Genomic DNA, 18,768 nt, shown 5'->3' on the forward strand with positions numbered 1-18,768 from the left:
TGTCCTTTAAAACCTACCTCTTCAGCAAAGTCTGAAAGGTACTGACTTTCAAATGGAGATCTAGAATTATGGCTGCACCTTCCCTCACAAGTGGATGTAAAATCCACTGTGCGGCACTGTGGTTAGCAATGACTGTCCCATAGCACCAGGGACCCAGGCTCGATTCCGACCTCGGGTGACTGTCTGTGCGGAGTCTGCACGCTCTCCCCGTGTCTGCGTGGGTTTCCTCCCAGAGTACAAAGATGTGCAGGTTAGGAGGATTGGCCATACTAAATTTCCCCAAAGAGTCCAAAGGTTAGGTGGCGTTACCGGGATAGTGTTGGGGATTGGGCCTAGGTTTTTCGAAGGGTCAGTGCAGACTCAATGGGCCAAATGGCCTCCTTCTGCACCGTAGGGATACTATGATACCACTATGAAAATAATCCTTTGGCAGTCTCCCAGGAAGAGCACAGGAGTAAGCCCAGGCACCCTGGGCCAAATATGATCCCATCGCCAACAATCTTAAAACAAAGTATCGTGTTGTAATTTCCTGCCTATTTTGGGGACCTTTCCGTGTGTAAACTGCTGCTACTTTACAACAGATCAAAAAGCAGCTAATTGCAAAGTGTTTTTAGACCCCCTGACGTATGAACGGCGCTATATGACTGCAACTTTTATTTTTAAACAGTCTCAGGAAACATGAACACCAGGAAGAATGAGAGGGGGGGTGGGGGGTGGGGGGGTGCAGGGTAAAGTCTACGCCTGCAGCCCAACATCCATCCTGTAATGCTGCAGTCACAAAAGGATAGTCATGAAATCTCCGTTCTCTAACTGAAAAGTCCTGTCTGAGCACATCTCAAAACCTGTTAACAGACTTTTGCAGCAACTGGCACACTTTGTGCTTCTGTTTACCCTGCCTTAATGTAAAATGCAGTGTGGTATCGTCACAAGGTGCTCGATCTTCAATTTATCTTCCCTCCAGGAAAACCTTTGGCAGAGACTGCAGCTCTGACTGAGCCGATTAGGCCGATTCTAGAAAGATTTGGGGGCGAGGGAGGGTCAGGAGGCAATTTAAATTCGAGAAGAGAGGGGATGAGGTGCAACACTAGTGTTTCCAACTGGTTTGATTTTATTCACCACTGAAGTCGATAATTGAACAGGATATAAATCCGGTGGGATTCCCAATCGGCAAGTTAGGTTAAAGTAGCACGTGTGACATTGCAGATTGAATAATTTGACCCATTGTGCATCTATTCCCTCTTTGAAAGAGCTCCTCAATTAGGCCTCTTTCCTCGTAGCCCTGCAGTCTTTCCCCTTCAAGACTTTATGCAATTCCATTTTTAAAAATTACTCCCGAATCTGCTTCAACATTCAAAGGGTGAGGACGTATCCTATGAAAAAAGGTTGAGCAGGTGGGGCCTATACCCATTGGAGTTTAGAAGAATGAGAGGGGATCTTGTCCACAGTATCTATAGAATCCCTTCAGTGCAGAAGGAGGGGATCTTATTGAAACTTACAGAATACTGCGAGGCCTGGATAGAGTGGATGTAGAGAGGATGTTTCCACTTGTTGGAAAAACTAGAACCAGAGGACACCATCTCAGACTAAAGAGAAGTTCCTTTAAAACAGAGATGAGATGGAATTTCTTCAGCCAGAGGGTGGTGAATCTGTGGAACTCTTTTCCGCAGAAGGCTGTGGAGGTCAAATCACTGAGTGTCTTTAAGAGATAGGTAGGTTCTTGATTAATAAGGGGATCAGGGGTTATGGGGAGGAGAATGGGGATGAGAAAAGTATCAGTCATGATTGACTGGCGGAGCAGATTTGATGGGCTGAGTGGCCTAATTCTGCTCCTATGGCTTATGGTCTTATTTGGCCTCTCGAGTCTGCACCGACCCTCTGAAAGGGAACCCAATTCAGCTCCACTCCCCTGCCCCATCCCCACAACCCCACCCAACCTGCACCCTGTGAACACTAAGAGGCAATTTAGCATTGCTAATCCACCTAAACTGAGCACCCAGAGGAAACCCACGCAAACACGGGGAGAGCATGCAAACTCCACACAGTCGAAATGTAGAGGATCCTGAGGGAGCTTGATAGGATAGACACTGGGGGGATGTTGCAACTTGTGGGCGAGTCTGAGGATAAGAGGTCTCCTTCTTTACGATGGTGATGAGAAGTCTTTGCTCCGAGGGTCATTAGTTGTTGGAATTCTCTTTCCCAGATAGCAGTGGAGGCATGTTCATTGAATATATTTAAAGCACAGTTGGACATGTTATTGACTTCCAAGGAATTCAAGGGTTATTGGGCAGCAAAGTATGGAGTCGAGACCATAAGCAGATTCAGCCATGATCTTATTGAATAGCAGAGCAGGCTCGAGGAGCTGAATGAATGGACTACTCCTGCACCTCAGTGCTATGATCCCATCATCCTCTCAGTTAATTTCAGATCATAACACCGTGCAAAAATAAATCTCATCTTCCCCACTCTGGTTCTTCATCCAGTTATCTTAAACCTGCGTCCTCCAACCTTCCCGGCGAATGGAAATTCTTTACTCCATCAAGAACCCTCATGATGTTGGAAAAAACATTATTTAAGGACTGCATGTCATTGTTTGTGGCAGAATGGTCACATCCACCAACAACAAAACCTTTACAGATCTCAAAACTAAATTGAGGAATCAATACACAAGTAGATTTGACCACTCTACAATCTAGGGCAGCACGGTAGCATTGTGGTTAGCATAATTGCTTCACAGCTCCAGGGTCCCAGGTTCGATTCCGGCTTGGGTCACTGTCTGTGTGGAGTCTGCACATCCTCCCCTGTGTATGCGTGGGTTTCCTCCGGGTGCCTGGTTTCCTCCCACAGTCCAAAGGTGTGCAGGTTAGGTGGATTGGCCATGCTAAATTGTTCTTAGTGTCCAAAATTGCCCTTAGTGTTGGGTGGGGTTACTGGGCTATGGGGATAGGGTGGAGGTGTTGACCTTGGGTAGGGTGCTCTTTCCAAGAGCCGGTGCAGACTCGATGGGCCGGATGGCCTCCTTCTGCATTGTAAATGCTATGATTCTATGCTATGATTCTAAGGCGCAGGTTTTCAAACTGTCCGCGTGGGATTCGTGAAGAACCTTTAGAGAATTCTTCAGCCGTGTGTGTGTGGGTCTCAAGATTTCCGGGCGGTCCCCTCAAGCTGTGGAGAGGGATTGCCAGGGTCGTCACAGTTCAAAGGGGCCCAGGTGTGTGTCACCAGTTACGTGGGAGAGGTGCGTGCCAAGGTCCTGAGAATGTGACTTATATTTTCCAGGGATCCCTCATCAGTGTGTTAATACTTTTAAGACATCTCCCATGAATGTGTCAATATTTACAAGGTGTCCTCAGATGTGGATCTACATTTGTAAGAGGCCTTTGGGAGTATGTCAATATTTTCAAGTGGTGCCCATGTGTGTGTGTGATTACTCACAGGTGTCTGTGAGACTGTGTCACTGTATTGCCAAGTGTGCGTGCGTATGTGAATGTTTGCAGGAGTCGGTGAGACACTTGTCAGTTTCTTTTTCCATGTGTGTAGCGTTTGTGAGTGAGTTTTTACAGGAGTCTGTAAGACTGCATCAGTGGGTGCGTGAGAGAGAGAGAGAGAGGGGGGGAATTTTCACAGGCACCTGTAAAACTGCATCAGTGTATTTCCGAGGAGGATCCTCTGCAATTATCTCACTATTTGCAGCGCTGCCCCAGATACAAGAGAGTTAAAAGACACCGCTCTAATTACTCATGGGTTTACAGAAGGAGCCACTTACTTTTTTCTGAAGAGCACAGTGAAATAGAAAAATAAACATTCCTTGGAAAGAGTTGAATATTGTGAAGAGATAGGCCATTACGACGGATTCCTCATTGATGAATAGCAGTCCAAATCCCCAAGTCAAGCCAAGTAAACAGAGAAGAGCAAAAGCACCCAGAACCCAAGACCTAAGGAGAAACAAATGAAGCAACTTAGGTTAAGGCCGAAACACCACGTCAAAAGACATATCGCAGTAGCAGCTTTGACTTCTTATTACGAAAAGGACTACGTTCTCCAATAAGCAGATTAAGATGTGTATGATCTCTCCTTCTATAAGCTTGATTCTAACCAGTTTTCTATCACTTCATAGCTTAGCCTTAAGGAGGGCCACTTTCAATTTCTTGTTACTGACCTTCGCCGTAAGCCAGTAGAGATACTAGACGAAAAAGCTCTCTGAAATGGCGTTGTGAGACATTAGTCGCCATCAATTTTATGTGTTAACATGAATTGCTTCTGATTTCGATTTTACTGAAGATGTTGCCTCAATTCAGCAAAAGGCTTCATTTACAGCAGCAGATTAGGAATTTTAACCACAAAACTAGAGGAATTTATGTAATGCACACTGTATTGTTACACTGTTTGGCTGAATGAAACAGTCCACAAAATCTCAGTAAGCCCAAGGAACAGGGGGGGAGCCCCGAGCCTAATTTTATGCATGAGGCCTAAAACAAAATGGCCGATTTTAGTTTTAGGATTTTATTGGTAACATATCTCTCACTGCACATGATCGTGCAAGATTAAAACTATTGGAAGATACATTTGGAACAGAAGTCCTTTCATTAAAAAAAAAATTCAAGGCTGACATGTATTGAGTGCTCAAACCAGTTGCCCTGAGATGGTTGGAGTAGTTGGGCCTCTCCCTTGAACTGCTGCATTTTTGTGTGTGGAGTTAGGCTTGTTCGTTACTCCGGAATCCTTACAGGGGGACAAAAAGCAGCAGTGGGAAACGTTAAAAAAAACTCGCGCAGGGAAGCAAAGATAAAGTGGTTCCGTATATTTAGCTGCGGGCTAATGCTCTTACTTGAGGTGTGGCTTATTATCCTCATAGCTAGAATGCATTATAAGCAGAAAAAAAGAGACAAAAATAAAAATTAGACAATATTGAATGCAAAATGAATTTCAAGCAAGCGCTCATATCGTTATATTTTAAGAAATTAGTGTTTTCTCGAAATATAAAAAAAAAAGGCAAATGTTGATTATTAGATACACAGAAAGTATTCTAATACGGAAACGGTCGTACATGTTTTAGAAAAGTTTATAAAACTTGCGGCTAGAATGAAGGCAATTATTACGTTGTCAAAATGTTACTCAAGCCACAATTATTAAATCATGCATTAATAATAGATTTTCTTTGTATGCATGATTCCTCCTTACCCTGGTAAGTCTGTGTTATAGTAGCCATCGCATACACGGTAATTACTGGTGTGGATGAGAAGAAGCGAAAGGGCAAGGGAGAAAATGGAGAGAAAGAGAGAGGTCCTATAGATTAGCTCTCTCTCTACATGCAGCATGCAGTGAAGGTGGCATTCAAAATATCCTGCCATCTAACATCAGTCTCAAGCACGACAGCGCTATTTAAATGACATTTGTTCCCAATTTGATGCCAACTCCCCTCTCTCCCCCACGCACCCCCGTCCCAACCATCACCCCATCCATGCCCCCTTTGTCGTGTCGACCTCTTGCAAGGCTCCTGCAGCCAATTTTGAGGTGCAGAAACCCAGCCAGCGGAGCTAGCCTTGGCTGGCTATTTGATCGTGACATGCACTGCGGCTCCATGCATCGACCCCAGAGGCCCAAGGATGCTGACTTGGCAGCTGGGGAGGGGTGGGGTCAACAGGTGGCAACGTGGGCCAGTCACACTGTAGCAGTGCCAAGTAGAACCATCAGCAAAGGCTCAGCTGTTTGCTGGACTCAAATATTTTGTTACAGGCCGGACAGTACATTGTGGCCACTTGTGTGATACAGGCTGTGTAGGTGCATTGTATAAAAAGAGCAAAATTCTAACAGGTGGAAATGAAAATTGCATCCCATAAACCGTCACAAATTATTCAAAGTATAGCACGCGGGCAATGTGTTTTTTTTTAAAAAAGCTACTTTTTCTAATAGATTGTACCGGGAATAGGTTAGGCACCATTTTATAACACATTTTCATTCTTTTATGCCAAGTATAGTAATGGATGATACAGCACAGAAGACTGAGTTGGTCCACCACGTGCTGGCTTTTTGAAGGAGGTGTCCAATTGGTCCTATTCTCAGGCCGGAGTTCTCCGTCCGTCCACGTCGACTGGGATTCTCCGGTCCGGCTGCAGCGAATGGAGTTTCGGCTGAGCGCCAAATCCTGCGCTCCCGCTGGCAACCGGGTTCGGAGAATGCCGGCCTCTCCCTCTTTCCCCACAGCCCTGCAATCAGTTTTTCCTTTTCAGCAATGTATCCCTGCTGGAAGTTACCGGTGAATCTACTTCCACCATCCCATCAGCCGGTATGTCCCGTGATCATAGCCGCCGTTAGTTCTGCACTTCCCACACCTCACAATATCGTTGTCAAGCAATATTTCCCATCATTATTCTATGCAAATATCATACGTTGCTGTGCAGTCGGCACTTAATAGAGAAGCTAAGCCTGTAGTTATCACAGAAACAATGAGCAGCCTCTCTATCTGTGAGCAAACATACAGTTAAGTCGCTTAAGGATGCGAGATTACAAAGGAACACTCCGCAGAGCACGAAGGAGGAAGCCATTTAGAAAAACAAACTCCATTAAATCAGGGAAAATATGCAAACAAACATCAAACGGCATTTGTAAAATCCAGATTAAATTACTCCGTTTCTGACAAACGCGAGCCCCAAGCGTGAGATTTACACTCTGCTCGGGTCCATGCAGTCCTGAAATTACCCGCTAATGCTGGTAAACATCTCTGACCTTCAGATGCTTTATGGACGAGGTTCGATTTGAGTCAGCCCCGGCTGTGGTTGGTGCGGAGGGAGTGGACCGGACGCCACGGAGTGCCGCAGTCTCCTTCAAAACCAGCGCCTCCTCTCCCGCCCCACCCCCACCCCTCCAGTTGATGGAAAAACATTTGAAGCAGAATTTAAAACGACAGTGGCCCACATCACAACGACCCCCACCCCTCCCTTTTCAATTCTCATCACTTACTTGATATTCTCCAACCTGCTGGAGTCTGGTTTCAATGTTGGTGTGTGCCTCACCATTTTGACCACAGTGATTCCCAAGAAGATCATGTTGACCTGCAAACAAAATGAAGGATTGAGTCCCGAGTGTGTGGTGGGAGGCTAATTGAACATTTGAAAATTGAGGTTTTTGTGAAGCAACGGCAATAAAGATGGTACAGTTTTGGTCACCCTATTATAGAAAGGGTATTATTAAACTAGAAAGAGTGCAGTAAAGATTTACTGGGATGCTACTGGGACTTGATGGTTTGAGTTATAAAGAGAGGGGGGATAGACTGGGACATTTATCTCTGGAGCGGAAGAGGCTTAGGGGTGATCTTATCGAGGTCTATAAATGAGGGGCATAGATAAGGGAGATAGATAGTCAACATCTTTTCCCAAAGGTAAGGGAGTCTAAAACTAGAGGGCATAGGTTTAAGCTGAGAGAGGAGAGAGACAAAAGGGTCCAGAGGAGCAGTTTTTCCACACAGAGAGTGGTGAGTGTCTGGAATGAGTTGCTAGAGGCGGGTACAATTTTGTCTTTTTTGTTAATAAACATTTTATTGAGGTATTTTTGGTATGGAAACAACAACAAAGTAGACAATATACATGAAACCATAAACTTAGAGCAAAAAACATTTACCTTTTGTACAGGTCTAAACTACTAACCCCGCAATTTTGTCTTTTAAGCAGCATTTAGACAGTTATATGGATAAGGTGGGGATAGTGGTATATGGGCCAACTACAGGCAATTGGGACTAGCTGAGCGGTAAAAAGTGGGCAGCATGGACATGTTGGGCCGAAGGGCCTGTTTCCATGCTGTAAACCTCTATGACTCTATCGAGTTCGGAGACTAATCAGCTATGGTCTGATGATGGAATGGTGGAGCAGGTCAAGGGGCTGAATGGCTTCCTCCCGCTCTTGCGCCCGTAAATCGACACTCCCGAGGGCTTGTTTTCAATTTTATTATGTAACTAATGAGAAGTCTTGGATTTGAAAGAGCAAAAGAGAGTTGAACTTCCTGCCTGCTTAGCTGCCTGGTTCATTCCTGAGGGAAAGGCAAGCTTTGCATTCATTTTGACTGCGGCTTTAATACTGCAGTAAATCTGCAGGACAAAAATCCAACCATTGAATATTAACTACCGCAAGGTTAGGAGATGCAATGATTCGACGCACTCATTCTGCCTTTCAATTTAAAACTCCCAGAAATTAAGCACTCAAAACGAGTTTGCTTTACAGTATGTAACTTTTACACTCCAGGAACCAATGCAAACCACCTTTTAAAATAGAATGAGGGATTTAAAGCGCCTAGAAATTATTCATATTGCTATGGACTTGCTGTCATGATTAGGAGGAGGTCAACCCGGAGGGTTTCACTCGCGTGCACAAGCTCACAGGACCCTGTGAAAAGTGAACAGGCAAACCGAAGCAGCTCTTGCCTGAAGCTCGTTCGGAGGAGATTTGGTCTAAATGTAGCTCGATTTTCTGGCATTGTTCGGCATAGAAAGCTCATGCGAGCAATTACATTGCTTAAATTCTTTTGCTCAACCTATTTATTAAGAAGTGAATAAGAGAGGGCTGCTCGACATTCCCTCCCCCCCCTCCTCTTTGAAGAACTCACACAAATAATCACCTTACGCTTAAGTCTCCTGCCTGCAAATGTGGGCTAATAATATCACGTAAACTTTAATGTGCTCGCATAAAATTCTTCTGCATTAAAGGAGGCCATTAATGGGTTTTGAAAGAGGACAGCAAGGTTGCAGGGAGATGAATCGAAAGAATGCCTTTGAGAGCGGAAACAAACAAATGCTGGCAATGGTATTGAGTGACAGTCCTGTGGCACAACTCGACGAACAGGAAAGGAATGCCCAGGCTGACATTCCTTCTCAACCCTCACTGCTTTAAAAAAAAACTAATTTATTTTGTTTGCTGCTTCTAAAACCTGGTTGCATGCAAATTATGTGGCTGCAATTCTGCTACATTGACTGCAGTTCACATGTATTTAGGGGCATCTTGATAAAACAAAGAACTTGCGTGCATTTGCATAGTGCCTTTCACAGCCTCTGAGTATTCCAAAGCACTTCACACCAATGAAATACAGCTCATTTTAAAGTTTTCTTTTACTCTGTGGGAGTCACGACAGCCAATCTGTCCAAAGCAAGCTCCCACATAGAGCAATATTACAACAGTACAGTGGAGAAGGAGGCCATTTGGCCCATCGAGTCTTCACCGACCCACTTAAGCCCTCACTTCCACCCTATCCCCGTAATCAATAACCCCACCTAACCTTTTTGGACACTAAGGGCAATTTATCATGTCCAATCCACCTAACCTGCACGTCTTTGGACTGTGGGAGGAAACCGGAGCACCCGGAGGAAACTCACGCAGACACGGGGAGAACGTGCAGACTCCTCACAGACAGTGACCCAAGCTGGGAATCGAACCTGTGACCCTGGCGCTGTGAAACCACAGTGCTAGCCAATTGCGCTACCGTGCTGACCAGATAATTTATTTTTGTCATGTTGATGGAGGGATAAATATTGATCAGAACCCTGGCAAGAACTTCCCTGCTCTTCCGTGAAAGGAAAATGGGATCTTGGTTTGATGTCTCATCCAAAATGCAACACCTCTGATGTTGCAGCACTCCCGTTAGAGCCGGTCCGGATTTCGTGCTCAATTTTCTCCTCAAAAAACATTCCTGGGTCGCAGTGTCCTTGCAACCTCCCAACGTCACATCTCCAAACTCCCTTTTCCTCTCCAAAGACCCTGGGGGCCCGGGTACGACCGCTTCTGTCCCCCACAGGGGGCCAGCACGGCGCTGGAGCGGTTCACGCCGCTCCAGCCTCCCTTCCCGGCGCCAAATGGCGTCAAACGCGCCGGCGCAAATGGCGTTGATTCTCCGCACTGTCTGCGCGGAGTCTGCACGTTCTCCCAGTGTCTGCGTGGGTTTCCTCCGGGTGCTCCGGTTTCCTCCCATAAGTCCCCGAAAGACATGTTTGCAAGGTGAATTGGACATTCTGAATTCTTCCTCCATTTACCCGAACAGGCTCCGTAGGGCCTTGTCACAGTAACTTCATTGCAGTGTTAATGTAAGCCTACGAGTAAGCCTACCACGGGGCTGGTTTAGCACAGTGGGCTAAATAGCCGACTTGTAAAGCAGACCACGGCCAGCAGCGTGGGTTCAATTCCCGTACCAGCCTCCCCGAACAGGCGCCGGAACGTGGCGACTAGGGGCTTTTCGCAGTAACTTCATTCGAAGCTACTTGTGACAATAAGCGATTTTCATTTCATTTTTCATTGGGACGCTAATTAAGATTATTATTATTACCAAAAGCAGAAGAGAGGGGAGAGGTGGAGGTTGAGGGAGGGAATTCCAGAGCTTAGGAGCTAATTGCCTGAATGCACGGCCATCAATGATGAGACAATCAAAATCAGGCTCGGGTGGAGGAGTGCGGCGATCTTGAGGAGGGTAATGGGGCTGGTGGAGGTGATAAGTGGAGGGGCTATGAGAAGATGGGAAACGCAGAAAATCTGGAGCCCATGTCACCCCCCCACCATTATTTTTCCATCAAAAGATCTTGCCCACGTGGATGAACATACGCAGATAAGTGATTGTCTCATCATTTTCTTTTCGCTAAATGGTAAGTGGCTACAGCAAAGTGTTAGCATTGCAATCTACAGGAGTTTAAAGAGTTCAACTGCAGCCTACAGATTACTGGAGAGCAGAGTGTATTTTATAGCCATCAACCTGCCCTATCAAATCACATCCACCACGAACTTAGAGAGCTTTAAAATTCATTTCACGCAGCCTGCAGAGCTGACATGGATACAATGAGATACGAGCAACGGAACACCATTCTAAAATAACCTATCTGAACCAAACATGCTCCTGCTCTCTTCAGCCTCCCTGAAGCCCATCCGTCTGTTACCAACTGAATGAGGCTGGCTTGTTCCTGAGGAGTGCTTGCTGCCTGCCAGCCATGCAGCAACAGCCCATTCCTCTCTCTCTCTCTCTGGGAGCGATGGGCTGCGAGATTGCTCTTGGAAGAAAAAGGCTCGGGGAGCATGAGCGCGAGGCTGAACTCTGAATGAACCTAATTAAATATTAAAGGTGTAGATGGAGCTGTCCAAATGATAAGCACAGCTATTGACATGCCATGATCCAAGCTTTCATTAAAGCATTTCAGGCATACTAATGGCTGCCCAATGCTCATTACGTCTGCACAGGTTTGTTCATGGATATGATAACCTTCAGGCCTCAGGCACAGCAGTACAAAGGAACACTGGAAGCCGACATGCTTCGATATGGTTGGAGTGGGAGGGGGGTTGGTGGAAGGGGAGGGAGCTTCGGTTGGTATGAATATTTGGATTGGGGGAGGGGGGGTTGGGGGAACAGCATTACAAACATATTATAACCGACGGCTTATGATACTTTATAATACGAGTGCTTCACTAGGCTCCCTGCCTCTTGAAACCCTACCGGGTATCTGTGAATGAACACACTTCTCCTCCTCTGCTCTAGGGCGTGATTCTCCCAGCCCCGCGCTGGGCCGGAGAATCGGCGTAACCGCGCCACGCCGCCCCCGACGCTGGCGTGGAGAATCGGCGTCATTTGCGCCGGCGCGTTTGGCGCGGTGCCGGTTGCGGGCCGCCGATTCTCCAGCCCGGATGGGCCGCACGGCCGCGCGGAAACGGCAGAGTTCCGCCGGCGCCGTTCATCCCTGGTCGCTGCCGGCGGGAACTCTGCGCGCAGGGTCGGGGGGGGGGCGGCCTGTGGGGCGGGGAAAAGCGCTCCTTCACCGGGGGGGGGGGGGGCTCCGACAGGGTCTGGACCGCGATCGGGGCTCACGGATCGGCCAGCGGGCCTCTCCCTCCCCCCCCTCCCCCCAGGCCTACTTTGTTCCGCTTCCGGCCCCAGAACCCCCGCGCCATGTTGCGTCGGGGCCGGAGCGTTCCGCGAGTCTACCGCGCATGCGTCGGTTGGCGCGCCGCCTGGCCCCCTGTGGGGTCCAGAATCGGTTGTCCCCGCGCCCATTTCGCGCCATCTGAAACGCGACAGCGTTCATGACGGCGCGAACGGTTAGTCTCCATTTCGGAGAATCGCGCCCCTATTCCATGACATGCAAAGTATTATTCCAACCCCTCCTCACTCTCTCAACTGTGTCGTTCAGCCTCATTTAAGGGGCAAAGCAATTGGAAAGTAGGGTTAGTCGTAAGTACTGTCCTTCCCTTTGATTGTTATGCGCTGTTTTCATTCCAATGCTGGCAATATTGCTCCCTCGTGGGTGTCCTTCAGTCATAGGGCTAAATGAATTGTGAGTGGGTAATGTTGCCATGTGAGGGCAAGATGAGCGTGCAGTGGGCAAGCGTAGCCAGTGTGTCTTGAGTGGCATGTTACTGGGCTCTCACAGTATAATCTAGCTCATTCCCACAGTCACCAACACTGAGGCCAAGTTCATAGCCCAATTTCAAGCGGAACCCTCTGCCTAGAATAACATTTTGTTTTTATGCAGCTCCTGTGGATAGTGAAACCTCCCACGGAGCATTTTGTCAGTGTCACCAGGCAAGGTCAGCCACTGGGCCAGATCAGGAAATGTATTTGGTAAGGTCCCGCACAAGAGGTTAATAAACAAATTTACAGCACATGGGATTGGGGATAATAAACTGGTACGGATTGAGAACTGGCTAATAGACAGAAAGACAGTGTAGGAATAAGTGGGTCATTTTGATGTTGGTAGTCTGTGACCAGTGGGGCGCTGCGAGGCTCAGTGTTTGGGCCCCAGCTATTCACAATCAATATCAATGATAATTGGAGCTGGGGATTGGATGCAATGGGTGAGATTCCCCAGCCACGTTGCGCTCGAGCGAGAGTACAACGCGGCTGATGATTCCCGGGAGAGGCCTCTCGCAGGCCTCTGCACCTCGCGGGATGCACCCATGTCCCACGAGACTTTGGAATCAGAACTCCGCCCATAAGGGGCGTGACCAAACGGCTCTCGCTGAAGGAGGTCTTAAACCTACTTAAGGCCTACCTACCCGAGATCTACAGGCCTCCCTCGATTCACCGGCCTCCCCATGGAGGCTGCGGCCAGGCGCCAATCAGTACTGGTCCACAGGAACGTAGACCAGGCAGAACGATACCCGGGGAGTCTCCCGAGCCATTGGATGCCCCTGGGTGGACAGAGATAGTGCAGGGTGCCCCCTTTGCCCTCCCCCTGGAACATGGGCACCTTGGCACTGCCAAGTTGGCTGGAGCACTGATTGGGTGCGAGTGCAAGGGTGCCCTCGTGTCAAGATGGCACTGCCAAGAGTCAGGGCCCAAGGGGAGTCATTCCCATGAAAGGAGGGTGAAAGGGGATTCGCAGCAAGGGGAGGTGCAGGGCAGTTATAATATATATTAGTAGGGGCCTATATAAGTAGGAGCCTGCACATTGTTGAGGGGGGGTGGGGGGGGGGGGGTGACAGGTGGGGGTCCTGGAAAGGGTGGGGTGCTGTAAGGGAGCTTGAGGGGGCCTGGTGAGGGGAGACCCCCCGGGACCCCATAGTGTGGTGTCCCCACTTGGAGGGTGTGGGGTAGTGTCCACATGCGTGGGGAGTGACATTTTCCATGGGTGGAGGGTGTGGGGGACCCACAAGTTCACTTGGAGATCAGGGCACCCTTTCAAAATGGCGGCCCAATCTCCGAATTCAGCTCCCCAGTGCTGAAAGTGTGGGCTAGATCAGTGAGAGTCTTCCCGGGGCCCAATGAAGTGACTTAAGTGTCATTGGATAGTGGTGGGGGACTCACCAGCAGAGCCAGCGGGAAACTCCCTGGGAAAACTCCGCCACAAATCCAAATTAGAAATGTTTCTGCTGAGCCCCAGCCAATACTTTCAAGTGTGCAGATGACACAAAGTTAGGCAGGAGCTGGAGTTGTGAGGGGGGTGCGAGGATGCTTCAAGGGGATGTGGAGAAGCTCAATGAGTGGGCAGAAATCTGGCAGATGGAATACAATGCGGAAGAATGTGAGGTTTTCCGCTTTGGCATGAAAAACAGAAATACGGGGCAGCTATTTAGCCCGCGCCAGCCGCGCGCGGGGGTTTGGGGACCCGGGAGTAAAGTCCCACGAGAATCAGGAAACGCGATTCCCACCGGGGGGGGGGGGCGTTTCCCGATTTCCCTGTCCCTCACCGGCGATATCACAAATGGGCGTGAACCTCATTTTAATAGAGTTGCATGATTTTAAATGCAATTAGCCCCCCCCCCCCCACATGACTCCCCCCTCACTGAATAACGGGTTTTGCCAAATGAGAGGGGATCCCTTCCGGGGCATAAAGGTTTAAGTATGGGACATGCCAACCTGTTCTGGGGGCAATGCCAGGGGCAGCCCCTGTGGGAGCCCCAAGGCGGGGTCATTGAGGTGTGGAGTGGGATAGTACTTCCGCGATGGGGATTGGGGGCACCCTTTAAAGATGGCGTCCCGGCCTCAGTGGAGTCGGTTGCCGGCTCTGTGAGGTCCCGCCCCACCAGAGCGACAATGTAAACCGCGGCCACTCTCTTCTTTTGTTGAGGGAGGCTCAATATTTGGAGGGAAAAGTGGTCTGTGCCACTGGAAAGTTACACGCCAGTGTTCAGTCTCAGCCCGACACTTTGGCAAATTCTGGTAAGATTCTGCTCACAGCGTGTTGGACTTCAAAGGATCTCCTTTGGTGTCCTTGTTCACAAGTTACTGAAAGCTAACATGCAAGTACAGCAAGCTACTGAGAAGGCCAATGATATGTTGACCTATATTACAAAAGAGGATTTGATTATTGGAGTAAAGATTTTTTACTACAATTATACACAGCCTTAGTGAGTCCACGCTTGGGATTATTGGGCACTCTTTTGGTCTCCTTACCTAAGGAAAGATATACTTAACACAGAGGGAATTCCTGGAATGGAGGGATCATCCTATGAAGGACAATTAAATAGACTGGGCCCATTATTTTCTGGCGTTTAGAAGAGGGATGATCAAATTCAAACGTACAAAACTCTTACAGGGCTTGACAGGATAGATGCAGGAAGGATGTTGGAAGGTTTGAGGATCGAAAACAAGGGGACACAAGTCTCAGAATAAGGGGCAGGCCATTAAAGACTGGGATGAGAAGCAAGTTCATCGCTCAGAGGGTGGTGGACGTTTAGAATTCCCTGTGCTAGAGAACTGTAGAGGCTCAGTCATTGGGTCTGTTCAAGGCTCGAAGCACCCACGTCAGTCTTGGTTCAGTGGGCAGCTCTCCTCCGCTCTGAGTTCAAAGGTTGCGAGTTCAAGCTGCGCTCCAGAAACTTGAGCACAAAATCTAGGTTGACATTTGCGGTGCAGTGCTGAGGGTGTGCAGCACGGTCAAATGTGCCTTTCAGATCAGATGTTAAACACTGTGCCTGGCTTCCCTCTCATGTGGATGGGGAAGGTCCCACGGCATTACTTCAAAGAAGAGCAGGAGAGTTCTTCCCTGCCTCATGGCCAACATTCACTCCTCATTCCATATCATCAAAACAAAAATGTTAATAATTACATTGCATTGTTGATGGGAAACTTGCTCTGCTGTCAGATGGTAGACCTGTTTCCAACAGTAAGCCAGTCGCTGTGCTTCAAACGAGTAATTCATCGGTCACAAAGAGCTTTAAGAGAGGTCTTGTGATGCAGTGCATAATGCTCCTACCTCTGAGTCAGAAGCTCTGGGTTCAAATCCCACTCCAGGGCCGGGATTCTCCCCTACCCTGGGAAATGTTCAGAATGGAGTTCAGTCACAAGTGGAGTACCACAAGGATCTGTTCTGGGGCCGTTGCTGTTTGTCATTTTTATCAATGACCTAGAGGAAGGCGCAGAAGGGTGGGTGAGTAAATTTGCAGACGATACAAAAGTCGGTGGTGTTGTCGATAGTGTGGAAGGATGTAGCAGGTTACAGAGGGATATAGATAAGCTGCAGAGCTGGGCTGAGAGGTGGCAAATGGAGTTTAATGTAGAGAAGTGTGAGGTGATTCACTTTGGAAGGAATAACAGGAATGCGGAATATTTGGCTAATGGTAAAGTTCTTGAAAGTGTGGATGAGCAGAGGGATCTAGGTGTCCATGTACATAGATCCCTGAAAGTTGCCACCCAGGTTGATAGGGCTGTGAAGAAGGCCTATGGAGTGTTGGCCTTTATTGGTAGAGGGATTGAGTTCCGGAGTCGGGAGGTCATGTTGCAGCTGTACAAAACTCTGGTACGGCCGCATTTGGAGTATTGCGTACAGTTCTGGTCACCGCATTATCGGAAGGACGTGGAGGCTTTGGAGCGGGTGCAGAGGAGATTTACCAGGATGTTGCCTGGTATGGAGGGAAAATCTTATGAGGAAAGGCTGATGGACTTGAGGTTGTTTTCGTTGGAGAGAAGAAGGTTAAGAGGAGACTTAATAGAGGCATACAAAATGATCAGGGGGTTGGATAGGGTGGACAGTGAGAGCCTTCTCCCGCGGATGGAAATGGCTGGCACGAGGGGACATAACTTTAAACTGAGGGGTAATAGATATAGGACAGAGGTCAGAGGTAGGTTCTTTACGCAAAGAGTAGTGAGGCCGTGGAATGCCCTACCTGCTACAGTAGTGAACTCGCCAACATTGAGGGCATTTAAAAGTTTATTGGATAAACATATGGATGATAATGGCATAGTGTAGGTTAGATGGCTTTTGTTTCGGTGCAACATCGTGGGCCGAAGGGCCTGTACTGCGCTGTATTGTTCTATGTTCTATGTACCCGGCGGGGCGGGGGGTCCTGGTCCCGGCGGGATGGAGTGGCGGGAACCACTCCGGCGTCGGGACACCCCAAAGGTGTGGATATCTCTGCACCTTTAGGGGCGAAGTCCTTACCTTGAGGGGCTAGGCCCGCGTCGGAGTGGTTGGCAGGATGGAGTGGCGGGAACCACTCCGGCGTCGGGCCACCCCACCTTTAGGGGCCAAGCCGGAGTGGTTGGCGCGCCACCGGCCGGCGGGAAAGGTCTTTGGTGCCACGCCAGCTGGGGCCGAAGGGACTCTGCTGGTCGGCGGAAGTCCGTGCATGCGCCGGAGCGCAGCGGTTGCTGACGTCATCCCCGCGCATGCGCGGGGGGGGGGGGTTTCCACTTCCACTTCGGCCATCGCAGAGGCTATGGCCATGGCGGAAGGAAAAGAGTGCCCCCACGGCACAGGCCCGCCCGCGGATCGGTGGGCCCCGATCGTAGGCCAGGCCACCGTGGGGGCACCCCCTGTGGCCAGATCCCCGGAGCCCGCCCACGCCGCCAGTCCAGCCGTTTTGTGGATACCATGTATCAAGCCCTGAAATCGTGTCTCATAAAATTTGTGTCAGCCATTGTACCTGATGACTTTTGTTTTTCTGTTTTTGTGATCTGAGCCTTTCTGAAATCCGGAATAATTCAGAATCCAGAATAGATTATGGGCGAGATCTTTCAGCTGTTCACGCTGGCAGGATCCTCTCGGTCCACCGACGGCGGACCTCCGCTATGGATTTCCCAGCAGAGTGCGGTGGATTCAATGGGAAATCCCATTGGCAGCAGCGGGTCCACCACCGGCCAACGCCAGGCAGTGTTCCGTTGCCGAGAAACACACCAAGAGGAGGCCGACTGGCGCGGCGCCATTCCCGCCCCCACCGAATTTTCGGTGCCGGAGAATTCAGCGGCCGGCGGGGGCGGGATTCACGCCGCCCCCCCGGCGATTCTCCGACCCGGCAGGGGGGGTCGGAGAATCCCGCCCCAGGACTTAATGGCCAAGGAAGGTGCATTCATAACAGGAAATAAGGCAAATGGCAGCAAGATCCTTAAGGGCGAGTGTCAACTTGCAAATCCTTCCAGGGTACACCAACACTCAGCAGATGGAGTGGGAGGGATTTCTGGTCAGTCATGTGATGGAAAGAAATTGGCGCCTCCGCACTTCATAGCTCCAGACTACTGCATGCGTGCAAATGTGTGTGTTCCCGATTCAACTGCAGCAAGCCACGGAGCACCTTAGGACTTCCTGAGGTCCTTCACCCCAGGCTGAGGAGGGAAGCAGGCTGGGGTCGGCAGATGTGGATCATGATGAGGGCAGAATCTGCTCCCATATTCACGCCAGACCGGAAGGTTTCTCATACCAACAGCTCTTTGAAGTCAGGGTGGGAAGAAAAACAGAAACAAATAGCAGAATCTTCTTCTAACTTATTGTCCCCAAAATAAACCTTCACCTCGGGAATTGCTCTTTTAAAAATAGGAGCTTGGTGCCATTCAGCTCATTTCCTGGTCTGCGCGATGCAAGGGAAGCAGGATTCAGGACGTCAGTTTGATAGCAAATGGATGTATCACTCAGCGGGGCAAACTCACGCCCCGATTCCCTCTGGATTTTAAAGTTCCCTTCCCTCCAAATCTGCTCATTGCTAACAAAGGCCATTGTTCAACTTAGCAAAGGCTCGAAATACCAGTCTCCGGCCTTTCAGAATCGGATTGAGAAAAAAAGCCAGCAAATTGAAAAAAACAAAGGCAATTGCCAACTTGTCTTACCAAAATTATTAAACAGACGGGCCCGAGAAAACTCCAGATGAAGTGATTATCAATTCTCAGCCAACATCTGCAAATGAGAGAGGAGGTATACAATAAACATAAAATCCACATTGAAACAATTTCCCAGTTACATCTCAGTACAAGTGGTTTCCGCAGATTCATTCTTGGGCTGTGGGCATGCTGGCAGGGTTGGCATTTATTTCCCATTCCCCAGTTGCTCCCGAGAAGCTGAAGGGTGAGCCACATTCTTAAACCATTGCTGCCCATGTGGCAAAG

General features: G+C 48.9%; 1 protein-coding gene across 14 annotated transcripts in view; it reads right to left on the bottom strand.

Moving 5' to 3' along the window:
• adgrl2a (adhesion G protein-coupled receptor L2a) overlaps positions 1-18,768 on the bottom strand; it is a 695,216-nt gene that overhangs the window by 26,871 nt on the left and 649,577 nt on the right. For 9 of the 14 annotated variants that reach the window (XM_072510357.1, XM_072510358.1, XM_072510361.1 and 6 more), the window contains 5 exons: positions 18,493-18,559; positions 6,958-7,049; positions 5,179-5,223; positions 4,826-4,852; positions 3,764-3,932 (listed from right to left, as the gene is read on the bottom strand). In XM_072510357.1, the coding sequence (XP_072366458.1) occupies positions 3,764-3,932; positions 4,826-4,852; positions 5,179-5,223; positions 6,958-7,049; positions 18,493-18,559 (400 nt within the window). The remainder of the gene's footprint in view (positions 1-3,763; positions 3,933-4,825; positions 4,853-5,178; positions 5,224-6,957; positions 7,050-18,492; positions 18,560-18,768) is intronic. The other 5 variants (XM_072510365.1, XM_072510369.1, XM_072510368.1 and 2 more) reach the window with 2 other exon arrangements.

Source organism: Scyliorhinus torazame, chromosome 7, assembly GCF_047496885.1.
Source record: "Scyliorhinus torazame isolate Kashiwa2021f chromosome 7, sScyTor2.1, whole genome shotgun sequence".
NCBI classification, from domain to species: domain Eukaryota; kingdom Metazoa; phylum Chordata; class Chondrichthyes; order Carcharhiniformes; family Scyliorhinidae; genus Scyliorhinus; species Scyliorhinus torazame.